The sequence below is a fragment of the Haliaeetus leucocephalus genome, unplaced genomic scaffold, assembly GCF_000737465.1.
Source record: "Haliaeetus leucocephalus isolate CR32 unplaced genomic scaffold, Haliaeetus_leucocephalus-4.0 Scaffold858, whole genome shotgun sequence".
Lineage (NCBI taxonomy): Eukaryota > Metazoa > Chordata > Aves > Accipitriformes > Accipitridae > Haliaeetus > Haliaeetus leucocephalus.
Window position 1 is genome coordinate 3,568,619 of NW_010973294.1, and position 27,983 is coordinate 3,596,601.

Here is a 27,983-nt window from a genome sequence, read left to right on the forward strand (position 1 = left end):
AGTATCAGCACTAAGCGGACTTGGAGCAATGCAGGAGACAAGCTCTGAACAGCACATACCAGGGGACCATGAATGCCCATGACAGCTCTAGTTCTGGCAGTGTGATCTGCTGCAAGCTGCATGAGCTGGATCCTATCTGGTGAGGAATACAGACGTAATTCCCACATGCACTGCATATTATGGCCCCCTCCCATATTTGGATTTGGATCCATTTCTTCTCCACTAAGGAAAAGGAAACATCCATAGCCAAGGAGCACACTGCTATGGGGAGGAAACCTTTGAGAAAAGCTGGGCTACAGGTACCTAGGGACTCTTCAGTTCCTACAGGACCTCAAGACAGATCGAGGATCAAGACCAGGTAAGAAATTCACTCTGTGGGACCTTTCCTAACATGGTTGTTTTCCCTTCTCTTGTAGGAATGCAGCCAGGCCTTACACATTTAACCAACAGAGTGATCTAATACAACAACTGGGATGCCTCACCTCCAGCAGTGCCCAGGCCTGTTGTCTTCACCATGCTCCAGACCCATCCTGCAGCTGCTCCCATGTTTTTAACAACTGTCCCATTTAACCTATACCACACACACTTTAGCATGGGTCCTACTAGTTGACATTTTATTCCCAACTATGAAAAACCTTGCTCCAGTGCCCATAGACAGAGCTAAAGGTGTAGCCTGCCTGTTCCACAGGAGACCACACCAGATAAAACTGAGCAAGATTTCACACAGCCTGTCTCTCTCAGTGAGTTCCAAAATTGCCCCAAGAATGCATATCACTTCAGATAGCGAATCCACAGCAGTGTGGAAGCAGGGAAGACACTGCAGTAGGGCTGAGAAGAAATGAAGTGGATTTTCATGCTCTTACCAGTGGTGGGTTGTTCTATGGCAGCAATGGGAAGTCATGTGGCAAGTACAATTTGTTTCTTACCAATAAACATAAAGTTGGTCTGGAAAGGTGAACAGATAGCAGAAGTCATCTAATCAAGGCCCTGCAGCAGCCATAGAGTCCTTCTGTACATCTCTTACTACTTCACTGTCATCTTCTACACTACACATGCAGCCTCTAGAGCGGGAGTTTTACATGCCTCTCCCATGCACTGAGAGCACTCACTTCATGCTCTGGTTGAGTGGGTAGTAAAAAGCATGGTAGAAGCATCAGCTCACCCCTATTTGGGATACATGCTAAAACACATTGATCCTTATTCTTTGCACTGTTTAGTCCACCTCCATGCTTCACACATTTTGTAGTATTCTGCTTTTATTTTACATACTAAATTAAATAAAGTCCATTAAAAATACCCTGAAGTTTAAGGCTCTCAGCCCTGCAGAGCCAGCCAGGATATAAGAAAGAGCTAGCTATAACTGGGACTGCTGCTGCAAACAAGATTGGGTGAGGTGATGTTACAAGCAAAATTACCAGGCAAGCACAGGAAATATAAGGAGAAAAGAAAGGAGAGGGGAAGAAGGAAGAACCCAATTGCATAAACCCAGCAATGACTATTCATAGCTCCCCATACACACACACTGCACCAAACACTCTATGCAAGGGAAAGCTACCCCACACTACAAAAGACTTTACACTCAATAGTAAGTACGGGCCTCCCTCATGGACTACCTTCCCAGCGTGGGCAGGGAAGTGAAGTGGCTGCAGCTGGTGCTAGCACTTGCACAGCAGGTTCCCCTCAAGTACTTTGGTCCCATTCAACAGCCACGTGCTCTTTCTGGGCCTCTCAGAAGCACAGGCACAGGAGATCTTTTTCATGTGCTGCAGATCAAACTCAGCTCTGACCCTGAGAGACTCCCCGTCTCTTCCACAGACATACTACAGCTGCAGACACACACCCCAAATGCTCAAGGAGGTTGCCCGTGAGTGCCTTCATAAACCATCAGGGTTAGGCAGGAGTCACAGAGAAACAACCAGCAAGACAGCACTTCTGTTGCTGCTGACAGACCATGTTAACCTGGTTGCACTGCTGCAGCTCTGGAAGATGCGGGCACTGCTTCCTTTTCCACATGAGTCAGTGCTGACGCTAGCAAAGCAGCTATTGCAATATACTACACTGTGAAGTACTGTTGACAAAAAACTGCTAGCCCGGGCAAGGATGGGAGCTCACTACTTTATACACTCTTGCCACAGACTCTACCCATCAGAGACACAAAACTCCCTGTGCTCTGGCATGCTCCCCACGCAGCCATAGCACGAGCAGGAGCTTTGTGTACAGCCACGGCTCTCTCTTCTCCAGCACTGACTTCCCTCGCAATGGTCAGAGGTTACCAGTACCTACATAACTTTCCTCATTGTGCTCCCTGGGGATCCCCACCTGGTGCTCAGCACATCTCTGTTAATGCCTTTTCCCTACCAGCAAGTGACCCCTTCATTTGTCAACCTCCCGAACTGAAAGTACCACCGTTCTGCCAAAGTCACCACCACTTGTCTCATGAATGCTGCAGTGAACAGCACAACCATTGGTCTTGCTAAGTTCAGGGAGGGAGTCAGACTGCAGTATCATATTGCCTCTCTGTCATGCACAGCCTCTGTTAGATGAACCTAACAGAAAGCAACACATTTCACTCCCAGCACACTGCAACCCATTCGAGAAGCTCTGCCAAGCCCTTCCACAGCAACTGTTTCTGTGGGAAGCTAAAGGGGCACATTACTTTCAGCACATAAGCCTGTTGTTTGGGTCCTCAAGGTCAGGGCTGCCTTCACATAAGGCTGACTCCTCCTAAGATGGCAGCTGACACAGATCTAACAGGGATGTATGTAACATCAGATTTGCATCCTCAGCTTCAATCCAGGTTGGAGCACCTTTTTTTCACTCAGTTAAGGATCACTTCAGTATTAGAGATGGATGTAATTTTCCTGTCAAAGACACAAATATGTTTAAAAACTTGGTTTGATTCAGGCAAAACTATTTTTTTTCAAATACATCAAATTATTTGGCCCACAATTAGCTAAAGTGTCCAAAATAATAATTTTGTATTTTCAGAAGGAAAATTTCCATTAGATTTTTATGCCACAAGTAAAGGGATAAATCTCCTTTTGCTAAGAATGGAGACAATTTTTTTTTCAAGTTTATTTCATTTTGTGCCTACGTCATGGTCTCTGGAAACACATCTTACAGGTTGAAGCCATAAAGAAAACCTTGCCCAAACTCCCTTTATGCCAGAAGCACTTTGCAAATATCTCTGTGGTGATCTGGAGCCCAGCTGAAGTCAACGGCACCCTGGATAAACATGAGGAAGCCAATCTAGGGAAAACAGCATGGGAGGTGCCAGACTGAGACCTTTAAAAATTATATTGGTAATTACAGAATAAGACTGTTAGGGAGAAAAAGGATGCCAGCATATTGTCTATTGGTTATGTGATTGCATTCATCAACAAACACTGTTTATTCTGAAACCTGGCACAGATGGTACATACAGTATCACTGAAATAAAGAGCCCTCTGTGCACTGTCCTCTTCACAGTTTACACTACTGTTAATATTTACTGTCTATATTTACTGCAGGCATAGAAATGTTAGCAGCAAGTACTAAATCCATCATTCTTCTATGCCTCTGTAAGGTCTTTGCAAACTTCAGTGGGACAAAAATCCTAGTATTTTTTTTCCCCATTAAGTAAGAAACCAGTTCAGAAAGTTGCAGGTTTTCTTCCTTCTAGTGGGTTTCCTCTGCCACTAGTTTAGAAGTCCTGTTTACTGAACACACATAAAGTGTTACTGATAACATCAGGCAGCACAGCTGTTGACTACTTTGCCCAGCATTTTTTAAAAGGGGACAAATTACAAGCATGCCTAGTTGTTAGTCTTGCATTCACGGCTCATTACAGACACAACTTTACTCTTTGTTCAACACGAACCCTGTGTTGCTGCATAGCTTCTTACCATTAATTATTGCTATATGAAATGCTGAATAGTGAAATCGGTATTAAGGAAAGTGATCAGTGTATCCTTTCAAGCCCCCTTTCTGCCAGAGAAGCAACTGCATAGAAAAAAACCTTGTACCTTAAAAAGAATGGGAAGCTGGAACACGTGGACTTTCTAGTTGTTGCCTGATAGCATATAAAGTTAAATCTCAGCATAGCTAAGAGTAAAATCCAGCTCTTTTGAATCCCATTTCAAATGGAATGCTTTCTCTTCCTACAGTCCTTTATTTCATTTCCAGTCCCTGCATGTACATGCATGTACACCTCAGAGAGGGTGTGATTCTGCAGGACATTTGGTATGTAACCATGTAATTGAAGATGCCATTAAAAAGGAAATGCAGAGGAGATGATATGGCAACTTCAGTTTGCAAGGCCAATCTTAATTTTGCTCTTTCCTAGTTTTCACATTCTTGATTACTGTATTGGCTTTGTGTGGCAAGGTTTTGGTAGTGGGGGGTGGTTACAGGGGTGGCTTCTGTGAGAAGCTGCTGGAACCTTCCCCTGTGTCCGACAGAGCCAATACCAGCCGGCTCTAAGACGGACCCACCGCCGGCCAAGGCCGAGCCCATCAGCGACGATGGTAGTGCCTCTGGGAGAACAGAATTAAGAAGGGGAAAAAAAAGTTGCTGGGACAGACAGAAACAGCAGCTGGAGAGAGGAATGAGAACATGTAAGACAAACAACCCTGCAGACACCCAGGTCACTGAAGGAGGAGGGGGAGAAGATGCTCCAGGTGCTGGAGCAGAGGGATGCCCCAAGGAGGCTGTGACCCCGTGGGAAGCCCATGCTGGAGCAGGCTCCTGGCAGGACCTGAGGACCCGTGGAGAGAGGAGCTCACGCTGGAGCAGGTTTTCTGGCAGGACTTGTGACCCCGCAGGGGACCCACACTGGAGCAGTGTGCTCCTGAAGGACTGCACCCCGTGGAAGGGACCCATGCTGGAGCAGTTCGTGAAGAACTGCAGCCCATGGGAAGGACCCACATTGGAGAAGTTCATGGAGGACTGTCTCCTGTGGGAGGGACCCCACGCTGGAGCAGGGGAAGAGTGTGAGGAGTCCTGCCCCTGAGGACGATGAAGAGGCAGAAATAACGTGTGATGAACTGACCGTAAACCCCATTCCCCGTCCCCCCGCGCCACTGGGGGGAGTTAGGTAGAGAATCCAGGAGTGAAGCTGAGCCCTGGAAAAAGGGAGGGGTGGAGGGAAGGTGTTCTGAGATTTGATTTTATTTCTCATTACCCTACTCTGGTAGACTGGTAATAAATTGAGTTAATTTTCCCCAAGCTGAGTCTGTTTTGCCCATGACAGTAACTGGTGAGTGATCTCTCCTGTCTTTATCTCGACCCATGAGCCCTTTGTTATATTTTCTCTCCCCTGTCCAGCTGAGGAGGGGGGAGTGATAAAGCTGCTTTGGTGAGCACCTGGCATTCAGCCAGGGTCAACCAGCCGCAATTACACAAGTTTAACATTTTTTAAAAAAATAAAATGCAAGATCCCAGGAAAACAGTTATACTGCATGATCCCTAGTAATTACTTCTTCCCAGAGTCACTACTCAGGTCTGCTTTTATAACCTGTATATCAGCAGACAAGAATATCGCTTGAGTAAAAGAATGTGTAATTAATTCAAACAATGCTGAATTAATTTTTTTTTGTTTCTGATATAACGTACTCAAAACTACTAGAGAGAATTAGAAAAGAGAACAGAAACAGAATCCGAGATTTCCTTCTTTCCACCCCAGATGTCCATCCTGGTCATAAACATGCAGTTCCACACTCCCCCAAACCAACTGAGGTGCAAAGAAAAGTATAAATTTAGACAGGTAGGCCTTTAGCGCATCACTTGGCTGAGAAAACGGTTGGATTTGCTTCATTCTACTGTATGAAAGGAATTCTTAACTTCGAGCCCCTTTCCTGCAGCACAAGGGGGCTGAGAGTCCCGAAGTTCCCTAACCAGTAGGTGAAAGACACGAGATGCTGCTCAGCAACGATGCTCAGAACCGTTAACGGCAAAGCTTCAGAAATTAAGCGGCAATTTATGCCAACAGCACCTTCCAACAGAAATCTCCTTCCCGGCCCGTCGTGCCGTCCTTCCGAGCCGCCTCCGGCCCCAGCCCCCGCGGGCGGCCGCGCTGCCAGGAGCGGGCAGGAGCGGGCAGGGCCGGCTCCCTCGGCCCCACCGCTGCCCGGAGGTGCGTGCTCCTCACGCACCTGCTGCCTAGAAGCAGATGAAGAAAAAAAACCCCGAAACCCACCCCAAACCGCACGTTTCAGGAGAACCAGCGGGCGCAGGGGAGTGTGCGCTACCAGGCAGGCCCGCGGCAGGGACCAGGAGGGCTCTCCCAGCCTCCTGCCGGGACACCCGCAGAGCAGGGGAACGATCGCGCTGCCCGCCGGGCGTGCGGTGGCCGGCGGGACATGCTCAGTGCGAGCGGCGGGCCCCGCCTCCGCCTGACCCGGATACAGACGGCGCTGCCTCCCCGCCGGCCCGCTGAGGAGCGTGGAGCCGGGCCGGCTCCGCCGCCGCAGCAGCAGCCAGAGGGAGCGGAGCGCCCCGGCGGCATCATGGGGCTGTGGTGAGCGCCCGGTACCGCTGCCCGCCCGCCCCGCCGTGCCCTCCTGCCCCGCGGCCATGGCCCCCATGGGGATCCGCCTCTCGCCGCTCGGCATGGCCGTGTTCTGCCTGCTGGGGCTGGGCGTCCTCTACCACCTCTACTCCGGCTTCCTGGCCGGCCGCTTCGCCTTCTTCATGCTGAGCGAGCCGGCGGCCGGCGGGCCCGAGACGCCCCGCGGCTCCGCGCTCGCCGGCGCCGTGGACCTGCGGGAGCTGCTGGCCGTGTCCGTCCTGGCCGCCGTCAGGGGCGGGGAGGAGGTGAAGCGGGTCCGCGAGGGCAACGTCCTCAACGCCAAGGCGAAGGGGAAGACGCGGGAGGGGGCCGAGGAGCAGCTGACGAGCGGCGACCTCCTCTCCAACCGCAGGATGTTCTACCTGCTGAAGGGCGCCTTCCCCGCCGTGCAGGTGGGTGCCGGGCTCCCTCCCGTGAGGCGGGGAGCGGGCTGTGCAGCGGGCCCGGGGCCGGGCACCCCCCCCGCCTCCCGCCCGGTGCAGGGCTCCAGCGCTGGGCTGCTCCTCCCCGGCCGGGTGAGGGCCTGAGGCGAACCGCCGGGCTGCCGCGCCGCGGGGGCTCGGCCCCTTGCGGGGGGACACGCGTCACCTCCCCGTTTTGTAACGGCCGACGGGAAATACTGCCCTAGTTTTGCGGTTTTTTCCTTCCCCTCTTGCTGATTCTGTGGCGGTGCCGCCTCATGGTTGTTGCCGTGGGTGTTGGGTTGCGGGGGAAGGAGTTGGATCTTGTGTAAGCGAAGCCGTGCGAGGTGAAACAGTGCTTGAAATAATACGGGCGTGAGGGGTGTGTGTTGGGGGGAACGCCGAGTCTAACCGTCGTGGATCGTGTGCTCTCTGCTTATGGATAAAGGTTACTTCATAGCGCCAGTTCTGCGTGTGTTTATGGTGCTGAGACTAGCAATGCTGTTATTTTCTTAATTATCCTTCCCGCCGTAAGCTATAGGCAGAGCTGGTAACGGGGAGAAGGGGTTGAGGATTTGAGGTTTAGGAACATAGCGTTACAGTATCGGACTTCTTAGCTCTTGTGGCTTTGGGACAGCAGATAAGCTAACAGCTGTGTCACACTGTGGATCACTGCCTACGTGGGCAAAATGTGTTTACTTTTCTTTCAGAGGTGTACACGCCTCCCTGCTCTCACTCGCTTCTGAGATCTGGGTCTAACAGTTCAGGTCGCACCCAAACCAGAGCTATACTTTAGAGGCCTTTTGGGTTTTGTTGGCTTTGTTTCCACTTTCGCTTAAGTAAATGGGAACTTCTCTTCAGTGTCTTGATGTTAAATTCTTTAGCTTTTTACAGTCATTTGAAACGGATAGAAAACCCTAAGTTTGGATTTCAGAGGTGGAGATTGCGTGCTTTTCCTCGACAAGTTGAGAAAAAAAGTAGCGTAGTTTATTTTTTGCTTAAGTTTAGTTACTACTCAGTGAGTTTTCAGTGGCTGTTTTGGAAGTTCGTCAGCGTTGTGTGTAGTTCTTTGGGGTTTGTTTTTGTTTTGTTTGTTTGGGGTTTTTTTAAGTTTGTAGAGAAGCTATTGAATATGAAATCTAAAGCAAACACCAAATTCTTCAGTATTTGAAATAAACTTGATATGTGATTAATAATCCTCTACAGAAAGATTATGAAGGTTATGTTCTGAAGATTGCTGGATTGTCGGTCACAGGCCCTACATTAAAGGAAGAAAAAGTATTGTCCCTTGTTCTCTTTTGCTATTCACTGTCCTCACGGAGCGAGGCATTACCTGTATTGCTGCCTGGAATCTGTACGCTTCCTCCCCTTCCACGGATGGAGGGACTTCATTAGTTCAGATGTAAGAGTTGTCTGTGCTTCTAGAGAAGGCTGGGGTTCGGTTTGTGCTTGAAGAGTTCAGGGAACTGTGTTGCCTGTTCTGTGTCTGTGGTCACATGCATAAACTCCAGTGCCTGGGGTGCATAGCAGTGACAGTCTGACTTGTGCATCTTCCTCTTAGAGGGTGTTAACTTTGAACGTCTGCTTTTAAAGAACTTCGCTGCTCCTTTTTATTTTCCCCACGGTCAACTTGTGCTGCTAGCCTTTAAAAAATAGTTGGTACTTTCTAGAGTGCAGATGTGTTCTCAAACACAGTATGAAGACAAAAATGGGTGTGTACATCTGTGGAACTGGAAAAAAATCAGGCATATTTCTTTTTCCTTTTTTTTCTTTTTCTCCTTCTCCCACCCCCCTTAGGTTGACTGAGGTTGAGCACTGAGGATGACTAGGAAGAGTTTGTTTGACAAATCTTTCAGCTGATCTAGAGTTACTCAATCTGACAGATCAACTCTGGGATATTTAGTATTCTGAGTACGTGATCTGCATAATAACAGCTTATCTCATGCAGCATTTAAAAAATATCCACTAAGCTGTATATACTGATAAGACATGGTGTCTCTTAAAGTCTATACTATTATGAAGATGTATTCATAAACATTTGTCCAAACCAAAATAAAAACTTTTGTTTTACTATATGCATGTGGCACTATACAATTTTCAGGTGTGAAGACAAGGTCTCATCTCAATCTGCAAATCCTTCATGTGTATCTTCAGCACAACACATCTAAAACTGCTGCTGTTTCATAGAACAGATCTACTGTAGTTTTGGTGTGAATATGAGGATTATAGAGGATTTCCCGAGACACCTTTCATGTGATGCATTATAAAGCTGTATCTTGTAAGAGGCATCGTACTTTATATCTGTAGCCTTATCCCTGTGTACAGAGTGACACCCCAGAATAACAAACATTGAAGTCAAATAAAACCCCTCTTCTCTTCTTGCTAGAGAAAATGCAGCGAACAAAAACTGTCAAACAGAAACTGAAAGAATTCGAAGAGTAAATTTATGCAAAATGCTGATTTACTCACATCATGGAGTCCTTGAGCCTAGCACGGGTACCGCAACATTTAAAGTGGTGCCAAATGCTGCAGCCAGGAAAAAAACCAAACCAGCACAAAACCTGCATGCCAAAATATGGCTATAACGCAAAGGAAATGATCCATTAATTGTCCTCTAAGAATAGCTATGGCTTTCCAATGTTTAAAAATAACCAGGGGGAAAAGTAATTTGACAGAAATAAAGTTAAATCAGTGAGCAGCCTTGGATTCCCTGTATTGTGCTGCTGGACATAATAAGGGAAAGCATGCAAACAGTCTGTCTGAAGCAGATCTTCTCTTAAGGTGTGATTATTAAGAGAAGATGGAAGAGTTAGGCTTCTCCCTTGTGGAAGCTAAAATAAATCTGGAAAGAGTCTTATAATCCTTACAGTTGTGATTTAGAAAACACTTTAAAATCTGAGGGGTGGAAGAGAGGAAAAAAAAACCCCATAGAAATGTTTTGCCTTTGTCTGCTCTTTTAAGTAAAGGTATTATCTCTACAGAGGAAGAGGAACTCCACTGCTTACATCACCTGCTCTATTTGATATAAATAGATGCATTTGCGTCAGTTCAAGACTTCTCACAGCTAGGTTAGGTAAGACCGAAGAGGAGGAGATTGATTCTGTTTTATCACTGTGTAGTAAATTGAGTGGTGTTGAGTATTGTTGTTATATCCCTTAGAAATAGATGTGAGAAAGATAAGGGAGGAAGGGGCAAGTCAGTTATTTCTAACTCAAGTATTACCCAGTGTTGTCTGATTGCACTCAACATCCATCAGTGAATATTTGCATGCATCTTCTATGAAGTATGTTTGTGCAGTTGATTTTAAAATACATTTAATGCTAAGATATATGCCGTGGTTTCTCTTGATAAAGTCCTCAACTGCAGTTACAGGCTTGAGGTGTTTACTGCTCCTGCACTACCAATGTGTTGTCTTTGTCTATTTGTCATGCTGAGAATGAGTTAAAGCTCTGATCCAGCTATAATCATCCCCTCTGCTCCTTTTCATTTTTTTTATCTTATTTATCTTTTCTGGGTTACTTCGCTGCTTTTCTGGTTGGTTCTCCATGCGGCCCCATTTATTCCTTGTGCACAGTGGCAGTGTGATAAAGACTGAGATGGGAATCAGGTGAGGGGATTAAGGAGATGCTCAAGCCAGCCCTGCTGCTGGGGGGAGAGGGGACTGGGGAGGCAGTGTTTCCAAATCCAGTTAAGAGACTGGACAGAAACACTGGTATGTTCTGCCCAAAAGAGCTTCTCAGTTTGAAGAGATGATCTCATTATACAGGGGTTTCAGCAGCATTACCTCATAAAAGAGCTTCTTAGAGCCATGCATCAGAGTCTTCCATTTTTCTAACTCTGCTTGTCCAGGGGTCAGTGTCAGGAACTTGATACCTGAATGTATCCAAGGTAAAAATGTAAAATAAAAGTTATTTAGGAATACCCTGGTTCACTTCACATTATGGCCCTACCAACAGCCTGTGTCAGCACATCTGAAGGAGCAGCCCTACTTGCTCACAAAGGTGGGAGTGATTGACAGAGGAAGACATGTTCCTTAAACAAGCACTTTGGCCACATTTCCTATGTCCTCTGACTATCAAAAAGCCAATCTTAGTGACCCACACAATTCTGCTATTTCGCTTCTACACTATACTAGCGTTATTTTCACAGGATGCAGAATTCAGTCTTATTTGCCAGAATGAATTCTGCCCTATACTCTCATTTTCAGCTCTTTGGGCTTAATTTTGACCAGTGCATTGATTTATGTTCTATAGTTGCACCAGCTATATGTCTTGTTTTCTAGTGTAAATCCTAGTCTCTCTTCAAGCATCTTTTTATCAGTCTGTCGTGGTTTAACCTCAGCCAGCAACTATGGACCACACAGGCACTTGCTCACTCAGCCCCCGGTAAAATGGGGGAGAGAATCAGAAAAGTGAGAAAACTCGTGGGTTGAGATAAAGACAGTTTAAGTAAAGCAAAAGCTGCACACACAAGCAAAGCAAAACAAGGAATTCATTCACCACTTCCCATGGGCAGGCAGGTGTTCAGCCATCTCCAGGAAAGCAGGGCTCCGTCACGCCTAACGGTGACTTGGGAAGACAAACGCCATCACTCCGAATGTCCCCCCCTTCCTCCTCTTTCCCCCACCTTTACATGCTGAGCATGATGTCATATGGTCTGGAATACCCCTTGGGTCTGTTGGGGTCAGCTGTCCCAGCTGTGTCCCCTCCCAACCCCTTGTGCCCCCCCAGCCTCCTCGCTGGTGGGGTGGCGTGAGAAGCAGAAAAGCCCTTGACGCTGTGTCAGCACTGCTCAGCAGGGACGAAAACATCCCTCTGTTATCAACACTGTTTTCAGCACAAATCCAAAACAGAGCCCCATACTAGCTACTGTGAAGAAAATTAACTCTATCCCAGCCTAAACCAGCACACAGTCTTGCCACTGCCCTGAATCTGAATGTTCTACCCAGTGAAGATGGATGATAAATACCTCATTTCAAGTTTCTGCATGATAATGCTGGAATTGGGTGTCAGTGTTTGAAATGGAAATTTAAGAACATGTCAGTTTAACTTTTAATGAGATTTTCCTCTAAATTAATTCCACTGTTTGAAGATTAATGTCTCCAAGCATACCTTTTTTTTTTTTTTTTCAAAATCAAGCTACCTGAACTACTTGTGAGGTTTAAACCTGCTGTTTACAGACTTCTGACTACAGTGCCAGCTATCATACTTAGAAAACTGGAATTTCATCTAAGATGGCAAGCTGTGCATCTGATGCCGATTCTGTGGGAAAGATAGATATGTTAAAGAAGTAGGTTTAAAAACCAAAATGCTGTTTAAACTTCAGAAGGATTTCAGTGCTTTGCTGAATAAGTTCAGTAATTTATTTGTCTCTTCAGGTTGTGAGAATGGCATCCTCAGGTCTTGGGTTTTTTAACAAAATTACCATTCTTCTGACCCAAATGATCTTAGCAGCTGGCAACAGGTTTCTAAGTAAAGCAAGAAGTGTGAATGTTAATTGGGTATCTTGGTAATAGGTGTTGTCTGGAGATGCATCTCTTAACATGAGTTTGAATTGATGCTAGATGACTTATGCTGTCTCTCTCTACATAAAATGAAATTAAAGCCTGTAACTTTATGGTAATGAGGTCTGTGATGATCTTTTCAGATGTAATGACAACTAGTTCATTTGGCTTGTGTGTATCCTGGGGGTGTTTCATCTGTCAGCTGAGCATCTGGAGGTTTGAGTTTCTTAGTAGTGTAACCACTCACAAACAGCAAAAGTTTTCTCAGTGTTATTTATTGTATTGATAGACTTGTAATCTGGCTTTATTTTGATGTTTTTTTAAAATGAAAAGTAGTGTTGCAACTCTCGTGACAAACTAGTCATCCCTTTCTCTTTGCTAGACTTGCATCTGTATATAACTGTAACAGAGAATTTTGCCATCTACTGAAACACGTGTGAGCTAATGAGCAAGTGGCTTTATTACTTTTACTGGCTTTAAATTCTAGTTGTTTCTACAGATTACTGGAGGAAACTTTGAATTCTGTGATCCGTGCTGATTCCCCCTGTTGCATTTTTGTTGTTTTCACTAACTTCTATTTGTCTTAAGTCAGTAGAAGCAGAGTTGTCATCTGATACGTCTTTACCATTTGTGAAAACCTGTTTGTTTCACTCTGCTTCCTGCTGTCTTAATGACCAAACCACGTAATGAGTTTTGATAAGTAGTAATTGAGCTTTTTGACATTTAGGCTTGTCCATATTCTTCTTTGCACATCCAGTAATCTTGTTCCTGCATGAAGTGACGACTTCTTATTAAAATAAATGAAGATGTAGTTGATGGTAGAGGAAAACTTCTCTCTGCCTGGACTTCTGTGCCTTGAAAAAAATGCGTGCCTCCTTTATCTGTTTCGTGGCATTATTGTAGAAGTATTTGTTGTTTTCACTTCAAATGAATGACAACATGAGACCAGCATTTTTTATACCTTTTATTATTTTATATATTAGTCTATTTTTATACCTTCCATATTTATATACAAATATACTTTATATTTTTATTAAACTTTATTACCTTTTAACAAGCTATTTATTTAGAGGATCATGTGACTCAGCAAGATCCTCTCTATCCTTTCATAACAGAATCTACCTTGCTAAAACTCTTTGTAAATTGGACCCTAGCAAGAGGAAACTTTTTGAAAGGCATGAAGGTCACCTGTAAAAGCTCATTTTTCCTTTCTAATAGGTTGAGGTAATCTAAGGAGGAAAAGAACCCTTTCAAAAGGAAGCAGCTGGCTTTAAAAATGTCAGTGTATTGAATAAAACTAGAATTTTTTACTATGCTGGCAAGGCTACTATTCAAACTGTTTAAAGCTTAAAGGCACTTTAAACTTAAAAAAGGAAGTGATATTTTGATTTCTGAGTTTGCGTTCTTTTCAGTGTCAAGTAACATAAGCTTTCAGGAAGCAGCTTTCATTCATAGTGAAAACTGCTGCTCACTGCCCCAAAATTCAAAAGTTGGAGGGATCATGAGTGGTCCTGGCTGCTGATGAGCTAAGTCTTGGTGTGAATGCAAGTCCTTCCTTCTGTAGCAGATTCTGGAGCCCTGTTTCATAACCAGGATAAGTTAAATACTTTCCTTGGTTATTGGAAATACAGTGGTTTGACTGCTTCTTGCTCTCCCGGAGAGTGCTCTCCTGTTGTGCATATTTATACATCATGACTTGTCAAGCGGGTGTTTACGTTCAGAGGTTTTGGCATCTGATTCCTTCACACAATTTGTGTATGTACAGATGCTGTGAGAAGATGAGACAGCTTTCACCTCTGATATATTTGAGGGAAAAAACAGAGAAGCTGAGCAAATGGAGGTAAAACAGTCTGACTTGTAGTGTAGCGGGCATAAGGGCATGTTGCTTTTTGGTGAAGCACGACAGCAGTGGTTGGAGGGGTGAGGTGTGAGGCTTGGCCCATAAGCGGGGGAAAGCCCAAAGGCTGCTGGTTGAAGTGCTCTCCCCTGAGTTGTGACATCTCTGAAGCACAGTCAAATAACAGCAAATCAAGTACAGTCCCGTGCAGTCATCTAGTAGGTCAGTATGCCTTTCAAGGTGCTGGTTTCTCTGGACATTAGTGACAGGGGACATATCTCAGTCAGTGTCCTGGTTTAACCGCAGCCAGCAACTAAGCACCACGCAGCTGCTCACTCACTCCCCCCCACCCAGTGGGATGGGGAAGAAAATTGGGAAAAGAAGTAAAACTCGTGGGTTGAGATAAGAACGGTTTAATAGAACAGAAAAGAAGAAACTAATAATGGTAATGATAACACTAATAAAATGACAACAGCAATAATAAAAGGATTGGAATATACAAGTGATGCACAGTGCAATTGCTCACCGCCTGCCGATCGATGCCCAGTTACTCCCCAAGCGGTGATCCCCCCACTCCCCCCAGTTCCTCTACTGGATGTGACGTCCCATGGTGTGGAATACCCAGTTGGGCACTTTGGGTCAGCTGCCCTGGTCGTGTGCCCTCCCAACTTCTTGTGTCCCTCCCCACTTCTTGTGTCCCTCCCGATTTCTCGCTGGCTGGGCATCAGAAGCTGAAAAATCCTTGACTTAGTCTAGACACTACTGAGCAACAACTGAAAACATCAGTGTGTTATCAACATTCTTCTCATACTGAACTCAAAACATAGCACTGTACCAGCTACTAGGAAGACAGTTAACTCTATCCCAGCTGAAACCAGGACAGTCAGCCAGTAAGAAGGGATCATTGTTTTTTTATTGGTTGTAAATGTTTGCATTTACTTATTTACTTCTGTCCCTCCACTCCGTTCCTCCATCTCCTGTCATGTGAATGCAAATGGCAAAGTTAAGTTTGAATCTTGGGTATGCATAATGCTTACACTGCATAACCACCAGTGAAGTGGCTGTGTATGTCATGGAGAGTTAGTGCCCTAACAAAACAGAAGAACAAAGTCAAACATCTATTAATGTTGTACTAGCGTTCCCCTGTGCACGCTATTTTGTCTGGGCCTCCAGGCTTTCCATTTTCATGGTCCCATTCAAATCAATAGACTTATTCATTGAATCATAGAATGATGGAATAGTTTGGGTTGGAAGGGACCTTTCAAGGTCATCTAGTCCAACCCCCCTGCAATGAGCAGGGACATCTTCAACTAGATTAGGTTTCTCAGAGCCCCATCTGATGTGACCTTGAATGTTCCTAGGGATGGGGCATCTACCATATCTCTGGGCAACCTGTTCCAGTCTCTGTTCTTGAAATGTAATACGTGGAATATTCTTATATTCATATTTGGACTAGTGAATAGTATCTTTTGTTGTTACCTAAACTGTGGGGTGTTTTTGTTCTGTTTTTACCTTGATAGCTTAATTAGTATTTCTTCTTTATAATACAGGTGGGATAGTATTTGTGTTGCTCTTGTTTTGTTTTCTATTTTAATAAAACAGCACTGAGATTTGGATTTGAAAGGACTTAATTATCAGATGAGGATATTGACACTCAGGAATAAAGAGCTGTTCTACCTCATCTTTTTTCAAGATACTGGTTTCTTTGCACGTTAAAATACAAAATGAGTATTGGGATGAATAAGGATGTGGGGAAGGAGGGGGAGTAATAAATTCAAATAAAATTAGCTTCCCACCAAACACTAAGAAAAGCATTGCGTTCTCATGTACTGATGTTTGGGGTTTTTTTAATAATTTATGTATTTGAACAGAAACTTCTATTTAATTTTTTTAGCATATATGTTTTCAGTTTAATTTATCTTTAATGGGTGAATTCAAAACCAAAACTACAGCTGTGTCCTACTCTTTCAAACCAGGAAAAAGCCTGAGTTTGTTCACCTCGCCACAGACAGCTACCTAGTATTCAAGCAGTTTTGTTGGGTGATGATCTGCCACATAGACATCACGAAGTGCTGGTAGGGAGTAGCCCAGCACAGGACAATGAGCCACTGTGAGGTTCCCTGAAGACTTTACGTGGTCAGGACTGTTGGCTGTTTGTTTCGAGTACTGCGTTTATCCACACGGGTTTGTAGTACACTCCTGAGTTGCTTCCCGTGTCTCCGAGCAGATCTGTATTCCAATCACCAATGTGCCAGAGGAGAGGGTGCAAGGGGCTTCCGAAGGCTGGGGACACCTGGGTGTTTCGGAAGGCACACCACGTGCTGATCCCGATGTTGCTGTTGGACCTCTGCTGCTGGCTGCTGTGAGCAGCATCCCTCATCCCTTATGGGATTCCTGCACCTCTCAGACTCGTTTTGAAGAAGCTCTGTGCTGGCGAGATGCAGCCAGACTGCCTTTTTTATGAAATAATTTTTTTGTTGACCTTTCAATAGTAGTCCATTCACCTATTTATATGTGTTTTATTAAATCTCTGTGTTTGATGCAGCTCTTTGTGAGGAGGGCTTTCCCTTCCAAGTAGGACTGGGGAAGATTGCTTAAATGTAGTTAAACTCAGTGTCGGTGGGCAGCTTACAGAGCTTCCCGAGACAGGTTTTTACAGCTTACAGCTGTTAGTTGGCTAACCCCAAATAACTATTTATTTCTGTCTTTGGCTTGCTGCCTCAAGTTCTTGCATGATGGGTTGCTATCTAAATCTGACTCTCAGGAGTAGGCAAAGTTATGTATATGATAGCAAGCATGCAGACTTTATAATTATTTACATTAACGTGGCAGTTTGACTCAGAGTGTCTTGCTGGAACAAGCTCTGTTGTCTGAAACATTTGGTGTTGTGATTGTCTTTCTACCATAGCTGCTCCCAATTTCTGAGTGAAGACTTGGGAATGCAGTCAAATACATATCCATATCGCTTCAGAAACGCTTGAAATGTAAGGTCGTGGCCTCTGGAGGCTTCCAGCAAATGAGAATGACAAGTAGAAAGGGAACATTGTATTAACACAAAGGCATGTTTTCCAGGTTATATTCTCATGCATTAAAAAAAAATAAAGTGCGGGGGGCGAGATAAGTTCCCAGCATTAAGGGTTGGTGATCCTCTCTCAGGCAGCTATGTCTGGCAAAACGCATAATGTAGCTTTAGCTTCCTAACAATAAATAATCTAATAACTGCGTGTGGTGGAATAACTATGAATTTCTACTTGGACTGTAACTTGTGGAGTATTCAGCCAAGGCTACAGAGTAAATGGTGGTATGAATGGAAAACTAGTGACCCAGTTGATTTTTTTTATTTTATTTTATTTTTATTTTCTCCAGATGGCTTTGCAACCTGATCGCTATTCCCCCCCCCCCCCTTTTTTTTTTCACTGGCAGACTAATTGTGGCTGTTGAGAGAGACTCCTCAGAAGCATTATAAATACTGCAGCGTCATGGCCACCTCTGCAAAAGTTGAACTACTAGGAGGTCTTTCTCTGAAAACAATACCTTTCAGATAGTTTCAGTCTTTTAATATTAGTGTACTGTAACAACAGGTTTAACAAGATATTCTTCCTTTTGGGTTCCAACCCTTTAACTTTTGGAGGCCTCTTTCTTCTGTGGAGGAAATGTTTTTGGTTTTTGGGTTTGTTTGGTTGGTTTGGTTTTTTTTACAGTAATAGGCTGTAGTGGAACTTAAACTGCCCAGGGGCTGTGTTGAGGCTGCCAAGTCTGTGGGACTGGTCATCCTGACTTTGCAGGACTGTTTTCCCTAGGGGAAAACACAATTGTCAGGTTTCTTGTACAGTGACAGATGTTTAATTTGTAACTGTCATGGCAACTTCAAGGACTCTGTGTTTGGCACACAATGCTTCAAATACTGGTTTTACATGAGAAGACAGCTATGATGTATGGCTGGAGTTGCTGCAGTTCTGCTTGCTTTCTTTTTTTGAATTCTCTTGGAGAGATGGCCCTTAACCCTTTGCTAATAGTGTGTTACAGTTGAGGTGTGTGATGTCTTTTCTTGTCATGATGTGAATTATGTAAAAATCCTGCTGATACAAAGACTGTAACATTCAAATGTAGTCAGATTGTTTCTTTATTTTCATTGTCTTTCAAAGTCACCTACCTACAACATCTGTAATAACAAGATGGTTTAGTTAGAGGGGATTTATCTGGTCTAGCAGTCAGCTGAATCTGAGCTAGCAGTCTTGACACTACCTGTAGCAAGTAAAGGGAAATCAGTGGTTCTAGGTTGTAGACACATTGTACCCCATGCGTGCCTACTATTTTGCCTTGACGGGACACAAGAGCTAGTCAGTTTGGCATCCATTTAGAATTATATTAGAGGAAACCACCTTTAAAGTTAGCAAGAGTAAAAAAGCTGGTTTTCCTAGTATTCTTAAATGTCCCAAAAGTCCAGATTTGTTAACTCAACTTCAGACATATAACCTACACATCTAAGCCATAAGCATCATCATCCTACTAAGTAATTAGTGGAGTGCTATGTTTCTGAAGCATTCACACAGGCTGAAGCTAGAAAGGCATAGCAATGATTTTGTTTTTATTGGCAGTAGAAGGAGCATAGAAATACTAGTCTCCTACTGTAACTAAGGTGCTAAAAGTAAATGGGATGAATTTGTCTGAATTTCTGTTAGCACTACTTATGTCCAGTTGGATTACAGCTCTCCTAAAAACCACGTTTACAGTAGTAGTAAGCTGGTATGGATGGGTTAAGACAGATTGATCCATATTTCCCCAGCAGTTCTTCCTGACAGGTTATGTCGTGTTTTGTAACATGAGAGATCATTACATACAGTGTTTTGTGCTAACTGCATCTCTTGTGATCCAGAAATACCTTGCTATTGCAGTCACAATGACATTGTATTGGGTTTTGCAGAACGTTCTTCCATTCAACAGACTGGGACTGTGTGCTCTGCTACTGGACCAAACTCTATTTGGCATACTAAAATGCCCTCTGGTCCAGAATAAAATTCATTAAGCTAGGCAGCCAATGACAGTAGGCTTAAATGTGACCTTTGATTTCTGCTTATAAATGTTCTTCATGGGCCTTCTTAGGTCCTTAGCCCAACTTACCCTAAAGACAGGTAAGGAATATTATTAGCTTGTTTATAAAATAACATTCATCTCGCAATGTGTAATGGTTACATCCAGTTGAGCTGCTTAAATTGCTAGTTGTAACTCAATGCCGGAAGCAGGAATATATACTAGGGTTCCTACTCCCCCAAGTCATACTATAGTCTGCAAAATATTTGTTGATAAAATATCTGTATATTTCAATCTGCATCTACTGATGTGTATAAATGGAATATTAGACCCCTGCTGTATCTGTATACCACGTGACTCTGCAAAGTCAGATGTTTGGCTTGTAGTCTTTGAAGCAACTGCATTTAACTTTTGATTTAAAAAAAAGCTGTGATTCATACTGTGAGAATGTTCAGTAGGAAGAGTTGCAGCCAAAGAAAGTGTCCAGCTGTGGTGTGGTTCGTAGTAAAATTCTGGATTGTGGTTTTCCATTGCTTGTTGCTTGATGGTAATAGCTTGTGAGTTGCTGAAAAATGAGTAGTTTGTGCATTTTTAGCTGGAGGTGAAGGGAGAAAGAGAAGATCTGAGCAAATCTGTAATTTCTCCGAGTACCACAGTTACTGTATCTGATAAGTTAATGAAGCTACTTTTGTTGTCTCATCATAGATAAACTCTGAAGAGCGTGTTGATACAGCTGATCAGGAGACAGTCTCTTGGGATCGCAGTATTCCTGAAGACATAAAACAAAAAATACAGCCTAAAGAGGTTCCAGCAGAAAGTGTTACTGTCTGGATCGATCCATTAGATGCTACACAAGAATACACAGGTAGCTGATTCTTGTTGACAAATCATGTGTGTAATTCTGATGTCTGCCTTTTATACTGGAGAAAAAATAGTAAGTATTTAAAATGACATCTCTTGTTAAAGTGTGTTATGTCAAAACTAGTGTGATTTAATTGAACAAATTGCATCATGAAATCTCTATAGTTGTTAGACCACAGCGTTTACTTTCATATATTCCAACTGTGAAATTACTGTGGTGTTCCTTGGAAGTAAGCAATTGCTAAAATAAATGGTAACTGTAATTTATGGATTTTGCTGGATTTACACATTTCTTTATTGAAGTTATTACTGTGGCAACACTAAATATCTCAGAATATTTTGTTTGTTTACTTAAAGGGAATACTAAGTAAACATTCTATTTAATCTGATAAAAATTGTTATAGTTTTTCAAAAAAGCATTCATAATTCAATCTTCCCCTTTTTCAAGTGTTTTAAGATGTCACATAAGCAGTTCAAGGCAATCCAACTAAAATTCTTGCTGATAAGTACTGAAGAACAAACAGAAAAATGGGGATTTTTTTGTGAGTATTCCATTGATACAGTCACCTTTTCTGGTGAATGTTCTTCGGTATTTGAATTATCAGCTTTGAACCAATAGAGGACAGGAGGTGAGGCAGAGAAGGGAGAGTATAGGGGCACAGATTTCCATGACAATACATGCTGCATAAGACACGGCTGTTAACATTAGACCTGGTAGGATAGGTTACATCTACTGAACAGGAAAAATTGCTGGAAAACTGAAGTCTTTAAAGTTGTTTGAAAACTGCCAAGGTTTTTTGAAGATACAACAAAGTTACATAATTGTAAGAGGCAGAATATAGACTAGTCTTCAAAGAACAACTTTTCTATAATGTCAGGTCTGCTTTCTTTTTGTGTTCTTGGCATCTGGCTGTAAACTTGCTCACTTTCTCATTTTGCCCACAGAGGATCTTCGACAGTATGTCACAACAATGGTTTGCGTGGCTGTAAATGGTAAACCAGTAATAGGAGTGATACACAAGCCGTTCTCAGCATATACAGGTATCTTTATGCCTTCACATATTTCCAGCATCTTCAGTCATACTGTTAATTAAAATTTGATGTTTAAGAGAACATCTGTAGGTATAAATGAGAAAATAGTACCTGGGGCAAAAGAGCGCTGCTGCAGACCTCAGAATTAGAGCTGCAGATGTGTTCTGTGCTGTAAAACCACAACGGGAAATGATGCATTTAAAACTAACTGAAAATGTGTTTAAGAATTAAGATCCCTTCAGTTGGAGCGCTTATAGCAAAGCAAAGTGAAACCTACACATACTGGCCAGTCTTACATGTGCTATTAGTCTTCAGAAGAAGAGCACTTTGCTCATTCAGCAGAAGAACTTTGGTCCGTGATATTATACCCAGAAGCTGCTGTTTATTCAGTGTGAATAATAAAGATTGATTAAAGATCTTAATGGCAACTGTTTGTGTGTAACAAGCAAGACTTTCTAGCATAGCCTCATTGACTATCTGACATGATTTTAATGCCACAACCATGAACTAATTAATTCTTTAGTATTAATAACGTATCGGTGAGCGTAGCTGCAAGCTTGGCAATGTGTATGCACTTCTGAAAGCTTCAAAGTAGTTTTAGCATTCATGTCTGTTGCGGGTTGACCCTGGCTGGGTGCCAGGTGCCCACCAAAGCCACTTTATCACTCCCCCTCCTCAGCTGGACAGGGGAGAGAAAATATAACAAAGGGCTCGTGGGTCAAGATAAGGACAGGGAGAGATCACTCAGTTACCATCACAGGCAAAACAGGCTCAACTTGGGGAAAATAATTAACTTAATTTATTGCCAATCAACCAGAGTAGGGTAATGAGAAATAAAACCAAATTTCAAAACACATTCCCCCCACCCCTCCCTTCTTCCCAGGCCCAGCTTCACTCCTGAATTCTCTGCCTACCCCCCAGCAGCACAGGAGGATGGGGAGTGGGTGTTGTGGTCAGTTCATCACACGTTGTCTCTGCCGCTCTTTCCTCCTGAGGGACAGAACTCCTCACACTCTTCCCCTGCTCCAGTGTGGGGTCCCTCACACGGGAGACAGTCCTCCAAAACTTCTCCAGCGTAGGTCCTTCCCATGGGCTGCAGTTCTTCATGAACTGCTCCAGCATGGGTCCCTTCCACGGGGTGCCGTCCTTCAGGCACGGACTGCTCCAGTGTGGGTCCTCCACGTGGTCACAAGTCCTGCCAGAAAACCTGCTCCAGTGTGGGCTCCTCTCTCCATAGGTCCTGCCAGGAGCCTGCTCCAGCGTGGGCTTCCCATGGGGTCACAGCCTCCTTGGGGCACCCACCTGTTCCGGTGTGGGGTCCTCCATGGGCTGCAGGTGGATATCTGCTCCCCCGTGGACCTCCCTGGGCTGCAGGGGGACAGCCTGCCTCACCATGGTCTTCCCTATGGGCTGCAGGGGAATCTCTGCTCCGGCACCTGGAGCATCTTCTCCCCCTCCTTCTTCACTGACTTTGGGGTCTGCAGGGTTGTTCCTCTCACATGTTCTCACTCTTCTCTCTGGCTGCAGTTTCTCTTGCACAGCAACTTTTTCCCCTCCTTCTTAAATGTGTTATCCCATCGCTGATGGGCTCGGCCTTGGCCAGCGGTGGGTCCATCATGGAGCCGGCTGGCATTGGCTCTGTCGGACATAGGGGAAGCTTCTAGCAGCTCCTCACAGAAGCCACCCCTGTAGCCTCCCCCGCTACTAAAACCTTGCCACCCAAACCCAATACATTGTCTTACCATATATTTGAAACAAGAATTTCTGTTCTCATTTTCCCTTAGGCAATACTGACCTCTAGAGTTGTGAAGTTATGCAGTAGCTCTGGCACAGAAACTAATTCTGAATAAATGTATTTCCTATTTGTTCTCTTTTTTTGCCCACTGAATGCTCAATATTTTGTGCTAAATATTTTACTGTCTTTAAATATGAACTTAATTTCCAGTCATTTAAGTGTGTGCTATATTCCAATATGCTTTGAGAATCTTGGGGTTATTGGAACATTTTTCTAACTATCAACATCTACCTGAAGAACTGTTTTTTTAGGACTGTAATTTTGAAAATTTATCTCCTTTAGTGATAGTAAAGTGTGAAATGCTCAGACATGGCATCAGATGAGGTGCAATGAAGTCTGTCATTCTATGTGAACAGTATTCATTTCCTAAGCTGGAAATAACAGTATGTTGCAAGTAGGATTGTTCCTAATACTACCACACAAACACAAAGCAGTAAAGGGCAGTCGGCATTGTTATTACACATAATTTAGTCTGTTGCCATACAATCTGGCCCTCTACTGAGATGAAATTGCTGGTTAGTCTGCTAAGTAAATGTCAAATTAATGGTTAGGGGATGCCACCTACCAAGCTTGGCTTTGAACTTCATGATGAAACAAGTGGGAGGTTGTGTATTCTAAATCCAGTCCTCTGAAACACACCATCAAATGTTTTCCTTAGTATTACTATCCTCCTGAGCTATTTCCTTCCTTGCTACCTGCTTTGAAGGATAGTGGGGCTTTTTGTCCTTATAAAAAGTTTGTTTGAGGAAATACTGGATCTATTTCTGACTCAGAGCCATCCTTTTAACTTTGGTGGCTTTCCAATTGTAAGTTCCAAATATTCCTACTTGGGATTTTTCCCTCTTACTCTGTTTTTTGGAAGTATCACACAAGAATAGTTAGGTATGGGATAATGCCATAAGCACAAAAGTGTGTGTTTGTGTGGGTGCTGTTTCTCTTTCTCTTCCACTTGTGTGCACATGTGGGCATGCACCCCTTCCTTTTGTCAGCCCTAACCCTCTTTTACAATAGGGAGAGAAATTAAACCAGAAGCATCAATTCCATTTTCTCAGATAAGTATCCTTTTATCTTTACACTTAACAGAGATTGTCTTTGTAAATCTTAGCAGAATTTATGTTTTTCTTGTAGCCTGGGCAATGGTGGATGGTGGGTCAAACATAAAAGCTCGTGCCTCCTACAATGAGAAAACTCCAAGGATTATTGTATCCCGCTCCCATGCAGGAAAAGTTGAGCAGGTTGCACGGCAGACATTTGGAAATAAGACTGTGATAATCCCCGCTGGTGGAGCAGGTTTGGTTCCTTAAGCATCCTATCCATTTTATTGCTTCCAAATGATTTAAGGGGATAGCTGTTATTAGACAAAAGGATATAACTGTGGCACCTCTTCTTTTTCCCCACCTTTTGTCCTTCGCATCCCTAAAAGCAAGCACTTGACAATGGGACACAGTTTTTTCCTGTATATAGAAACCTACATGCAAACTTAGTTCAGGCTTCAAGCTATTCACAAGTTACTATGTTAGTGAACCTAAGCCTGGGCCAGCAATGTTCTCGTGGTCTTTTCATTGAACACACTGATGTGCATTCATTGAAGGCACTGGTGCCTCTGTGGAGGAAAAAGGGGTTTGTGACCACATACGGAATCATGGAAGAGAATCTGTTGGTTCTTAGTTAGCTAGTAGTATGTTTCATTGAACAATTTTTTTTTTTTTTTTGAGAAAAAGCCATTAAAGCTTGGTACTATGTCTTGCATTTATGTCAAAAGAGAAAACTAGTGTCACTGAAGGCCATTTTTATGTGTCTCATGTTCAGTCCAAAGACGTTTTAGCTTAGCTTTTGTAAGCTTACACAATATCCTTGTGTGTGTTGCTGACAGAATGGAAATATATGAGACACTAGTGTGAAGCAATTGCTGTTTCAAAGTCTTAGAAAAGCCATGCAAAATTTGAATTTTACAGAAATGTATCATTCTATGTCTTTAATATGGGAAGCTAGAGCTCCGTTATGAATTGTTTAGTCAAGAAGATGTTGCATAGGTTCTTGACAATGAATCTAAATGAGTTTTCTTATGATAAAGGAAGTGAAAGTGTAACTGATTATAGCAGATCTTCTCCAGGGCTTGACTCTGTGTACGAAGATAAAGAAAGGAACAGTTTAATGAAACAAGGATTTTGGTTGAACACTTGAAAAATTGAAAAAATTCCATAAAAGAAAGAATACTATTTTGAGCAATGACTTTGTACTGCATAATGTATGATAAAGAGGAATGCCCTGGGCTGAGTGGTATATGCATCTTCCTTCTATTGTAATAAAAATCCAGGAAGAAAAAGGTTGACTTCAGCATAATACAGAGATTGAGAAATAAGTGAGTGAACATTAAGAGCAAAACTGTATTTGAGTTTCTGGTCTTGTTCTTTTAATGTGTCTCTAGATAAGTCTATAGCATATTGGTAAAGGCTGTCTAAAAATAATGTGTCTCAAATACCCAGGGTTTTAAATGGGGTGCAGTGGAAAAATCTTGTTGGGGGGTGTGTGGGGGGGTGTTCCTTTTTCAAATTTTCTCTACAGGTTAGAAGGCAGACAAAGTTTATTGATGCTTCTGCCATTATACTGGATGGCATGATGTAATTAATGACATCACTTTCCTAAATCTTTTATGTGCATCTTAACACTTACTATTAGATTTATCCTTTATGAGGAACAGGAAAACTTGGTTTAATTTTTTTTTTTTAACTTCTGCCTGTTTTTTCTAGGTTATAAAGTGTTGGCCCTCCTTGACGTTGCTGAAAAGAATCAAGAAGAAGCTGACGTGTATATCCATGTCACCTACATTAAGAAGTGGGACATATGTGCTGGAAATGCAGTGTTGAGAGCATTGGGTGGCCATATGACTACCCTAACTGGTGAAGAAATTAGTTACACTGGCTCAGATGGCAATGAGGGAGGACTTATAGCCAGTATCAACATGAACCATAAAGCACTAATTGAAAAACTTCCAGATCTAGAAAAAACATCACACAAATAAACTTGACTGATGGAGAAGTACAAGTTGTGCTTTTGTAGCCTCCGAATGCTCTGTCTGAAGAAGCAGGTGTGAAAACCTGCTGGGAAAGATGCACAGCAAAGCAGAGCAGTTTGGTGTGGGTTTGGGGACTATATAGTGCATTGGGTTTCTTCAGTGGTGGTATTTAAAAAAGAATAAAATAATAATAATCAGAAGTAGAAAGGGGACTGACTGCCTCACACCTCAGTTTCCACATTGTTTTTTTTTTTCCAGACTGTTTTTATGCAGTTCTTATACTCAAGGTGCATATACAGTATATATTGGTGAACGTAGGTGAACTAAAGAAAAATCCAAATTTATTCATAAAATAACCGAAGTAGTTCTCACAGGAATTTCTTGGAACCTTTTACATCTTGTTACTGTAGCTGTAGCAACTCCATAATGAATTAGGTAGGAAAAAAGGTTGATTTGTATAGGCATCTGATAACTCTGTAAACAGTTTAGCAGGAAACATGACCCTGTGTTCTGTATCCCCTGAACAGAAAGCACAAGAAGGTTGACACAAATTTATATGCAGCAGCAATTTATCTTTGACAGTGTGGCATTCCTTCTGCTTTTTAAGAGGAAAAAAAAAGAAATGTTCTATACTGTTTTGACTTTTTTCCTGAAGATGTAAACCAGTTTAGTTCAGATGGGTTGTGAATATCAGTGGTTTATTAATCAGTGTAATTATTTCCATATACCTTTTTAAAAGAAGGCAGTGTTTCCTTGTATAGTTTTTAACAGGTACTTCTTGTCCTTGATTTCTGCGTACAGTGTTGAAGATGCATGCTAGATTTTTCTCTGATGTAGGCCTTGCTCATCATTTCGTATTTGTGCCTATAGAAACAGCCTCTTCCTTCAGTACCTGTTTTTTTGTTTGGGGTTTTTTTTTTCCATTGGATAGAGTCATATGGAATGAGTTTAACAGATATAGTAAGTTGATTGGTTGTTTCCATTTGCAACATGACACATAAACCAGCAATTTTTCTACAACCCCAGAAACTACTTTCTGTCTTTTTAGATTAAGGTGCACTCTTTTCTGCAGAAAGCTCTTGAGCCATCCCTAACAGCTTGCAGTTACTGGTTTGTGGAAATTTACATAGAAACCATTTAAACTTGAATCTGTTTAAGCAAGTTTGAAGAACATGTGGCACTTGAAGTACAGCAGGGCCTGCAAAACTTCGCTGAAAAACATTCTTTGTCAATCCAGCATACGCAGAACAGAACATGGGCCCTTTGATATCAAATGACAATTTGTTGCATCTCTAAAATATGTGGAACTCTATCTGCAAAATTGTAACCATCTGTATTGTTCTCTGCATCCCTCTGAAGGGTTTTAGAAGGTTAAAATGTACCTGTTTGAATTATCAGTAGATAAGTTTCCCATCTCTCCTCAAGAAAGCTAAAGTTCTTAGTTAATACAGATGTTTTCTGTTCAAAGTTTATTTAGTATAAGCTTAGGCTGTTTAAACTAAATTCTTAATTACTTTCAATTTAACTTCTTTCATCATACTGCTGTTCTGATTAAAAAGGGGTTTTTCTCCTTACCTAAGTAGCAGAGCATGTCTAGATACCTCTTTTAACTTCTAGCTAATGTTCACATTTCCGAAAGACGTCCTCACATGTTGCATAACTACAGATACAGACTTTTATTTTGTAACCTTACTGGCAAAGTAGACTGAAGCTTAGTCTTACTAGCCTTTTGGTACGGGTAGTTTTCCAAGAGAACTGTTTTTCCAAAATTGACGCTATTGCTGCTGTTTGAAAATAGCTTTTACACATGTAGATAATACACAAAGCAACTTAACTTCCAATTTTTAAATTTAATAAACTACTATATGCTATGACTAATAAGTGAATATGCCCTCTTTAAAAAGGGTCTGATCTATTTTGAAAAACTTCTGGAGCTTTCAAACCTTAGTGAAGAGTAAAA

At 42.8% G+C, this 27,983-nt stretch overlaps 1 protein-coding gene across 1 annotated transcript; it reads left to right on the plus strand.

Moving 5' to 3' along the window:
* Nucleotides 1-6,421: 6,421 nt before the first annotated feature.
* On the plus strand, nucleotides 6,422-27,256 carry IMPAD1 (inositol monophosphatase domain containing 1). Its single transcript, XM_010582912.1, has 5 exons — nucleotides 6,422-6,939; nucleotides 20,025-20,184; nucleotides 21,126-21,221; nucleotides 24,136-24,297; nucleotides 25,758-27,256. The coding sequence occupies exons 1-5, from the start codon at nucleotides 6,553-6,555 to the stop codon at nucleotides 26,027-26,029; spliced, it is 1,077 nt and encodes a 358-aa protein (XP_010581214.1). The 5' UTR covers nucleotides 6,422-6,552; the 3' UTR covers nucleotides 26,030-27,256.
* The last annotated feature ends 727 nt before the right edge of the window (nucleotides 27,257-27,983 follow it).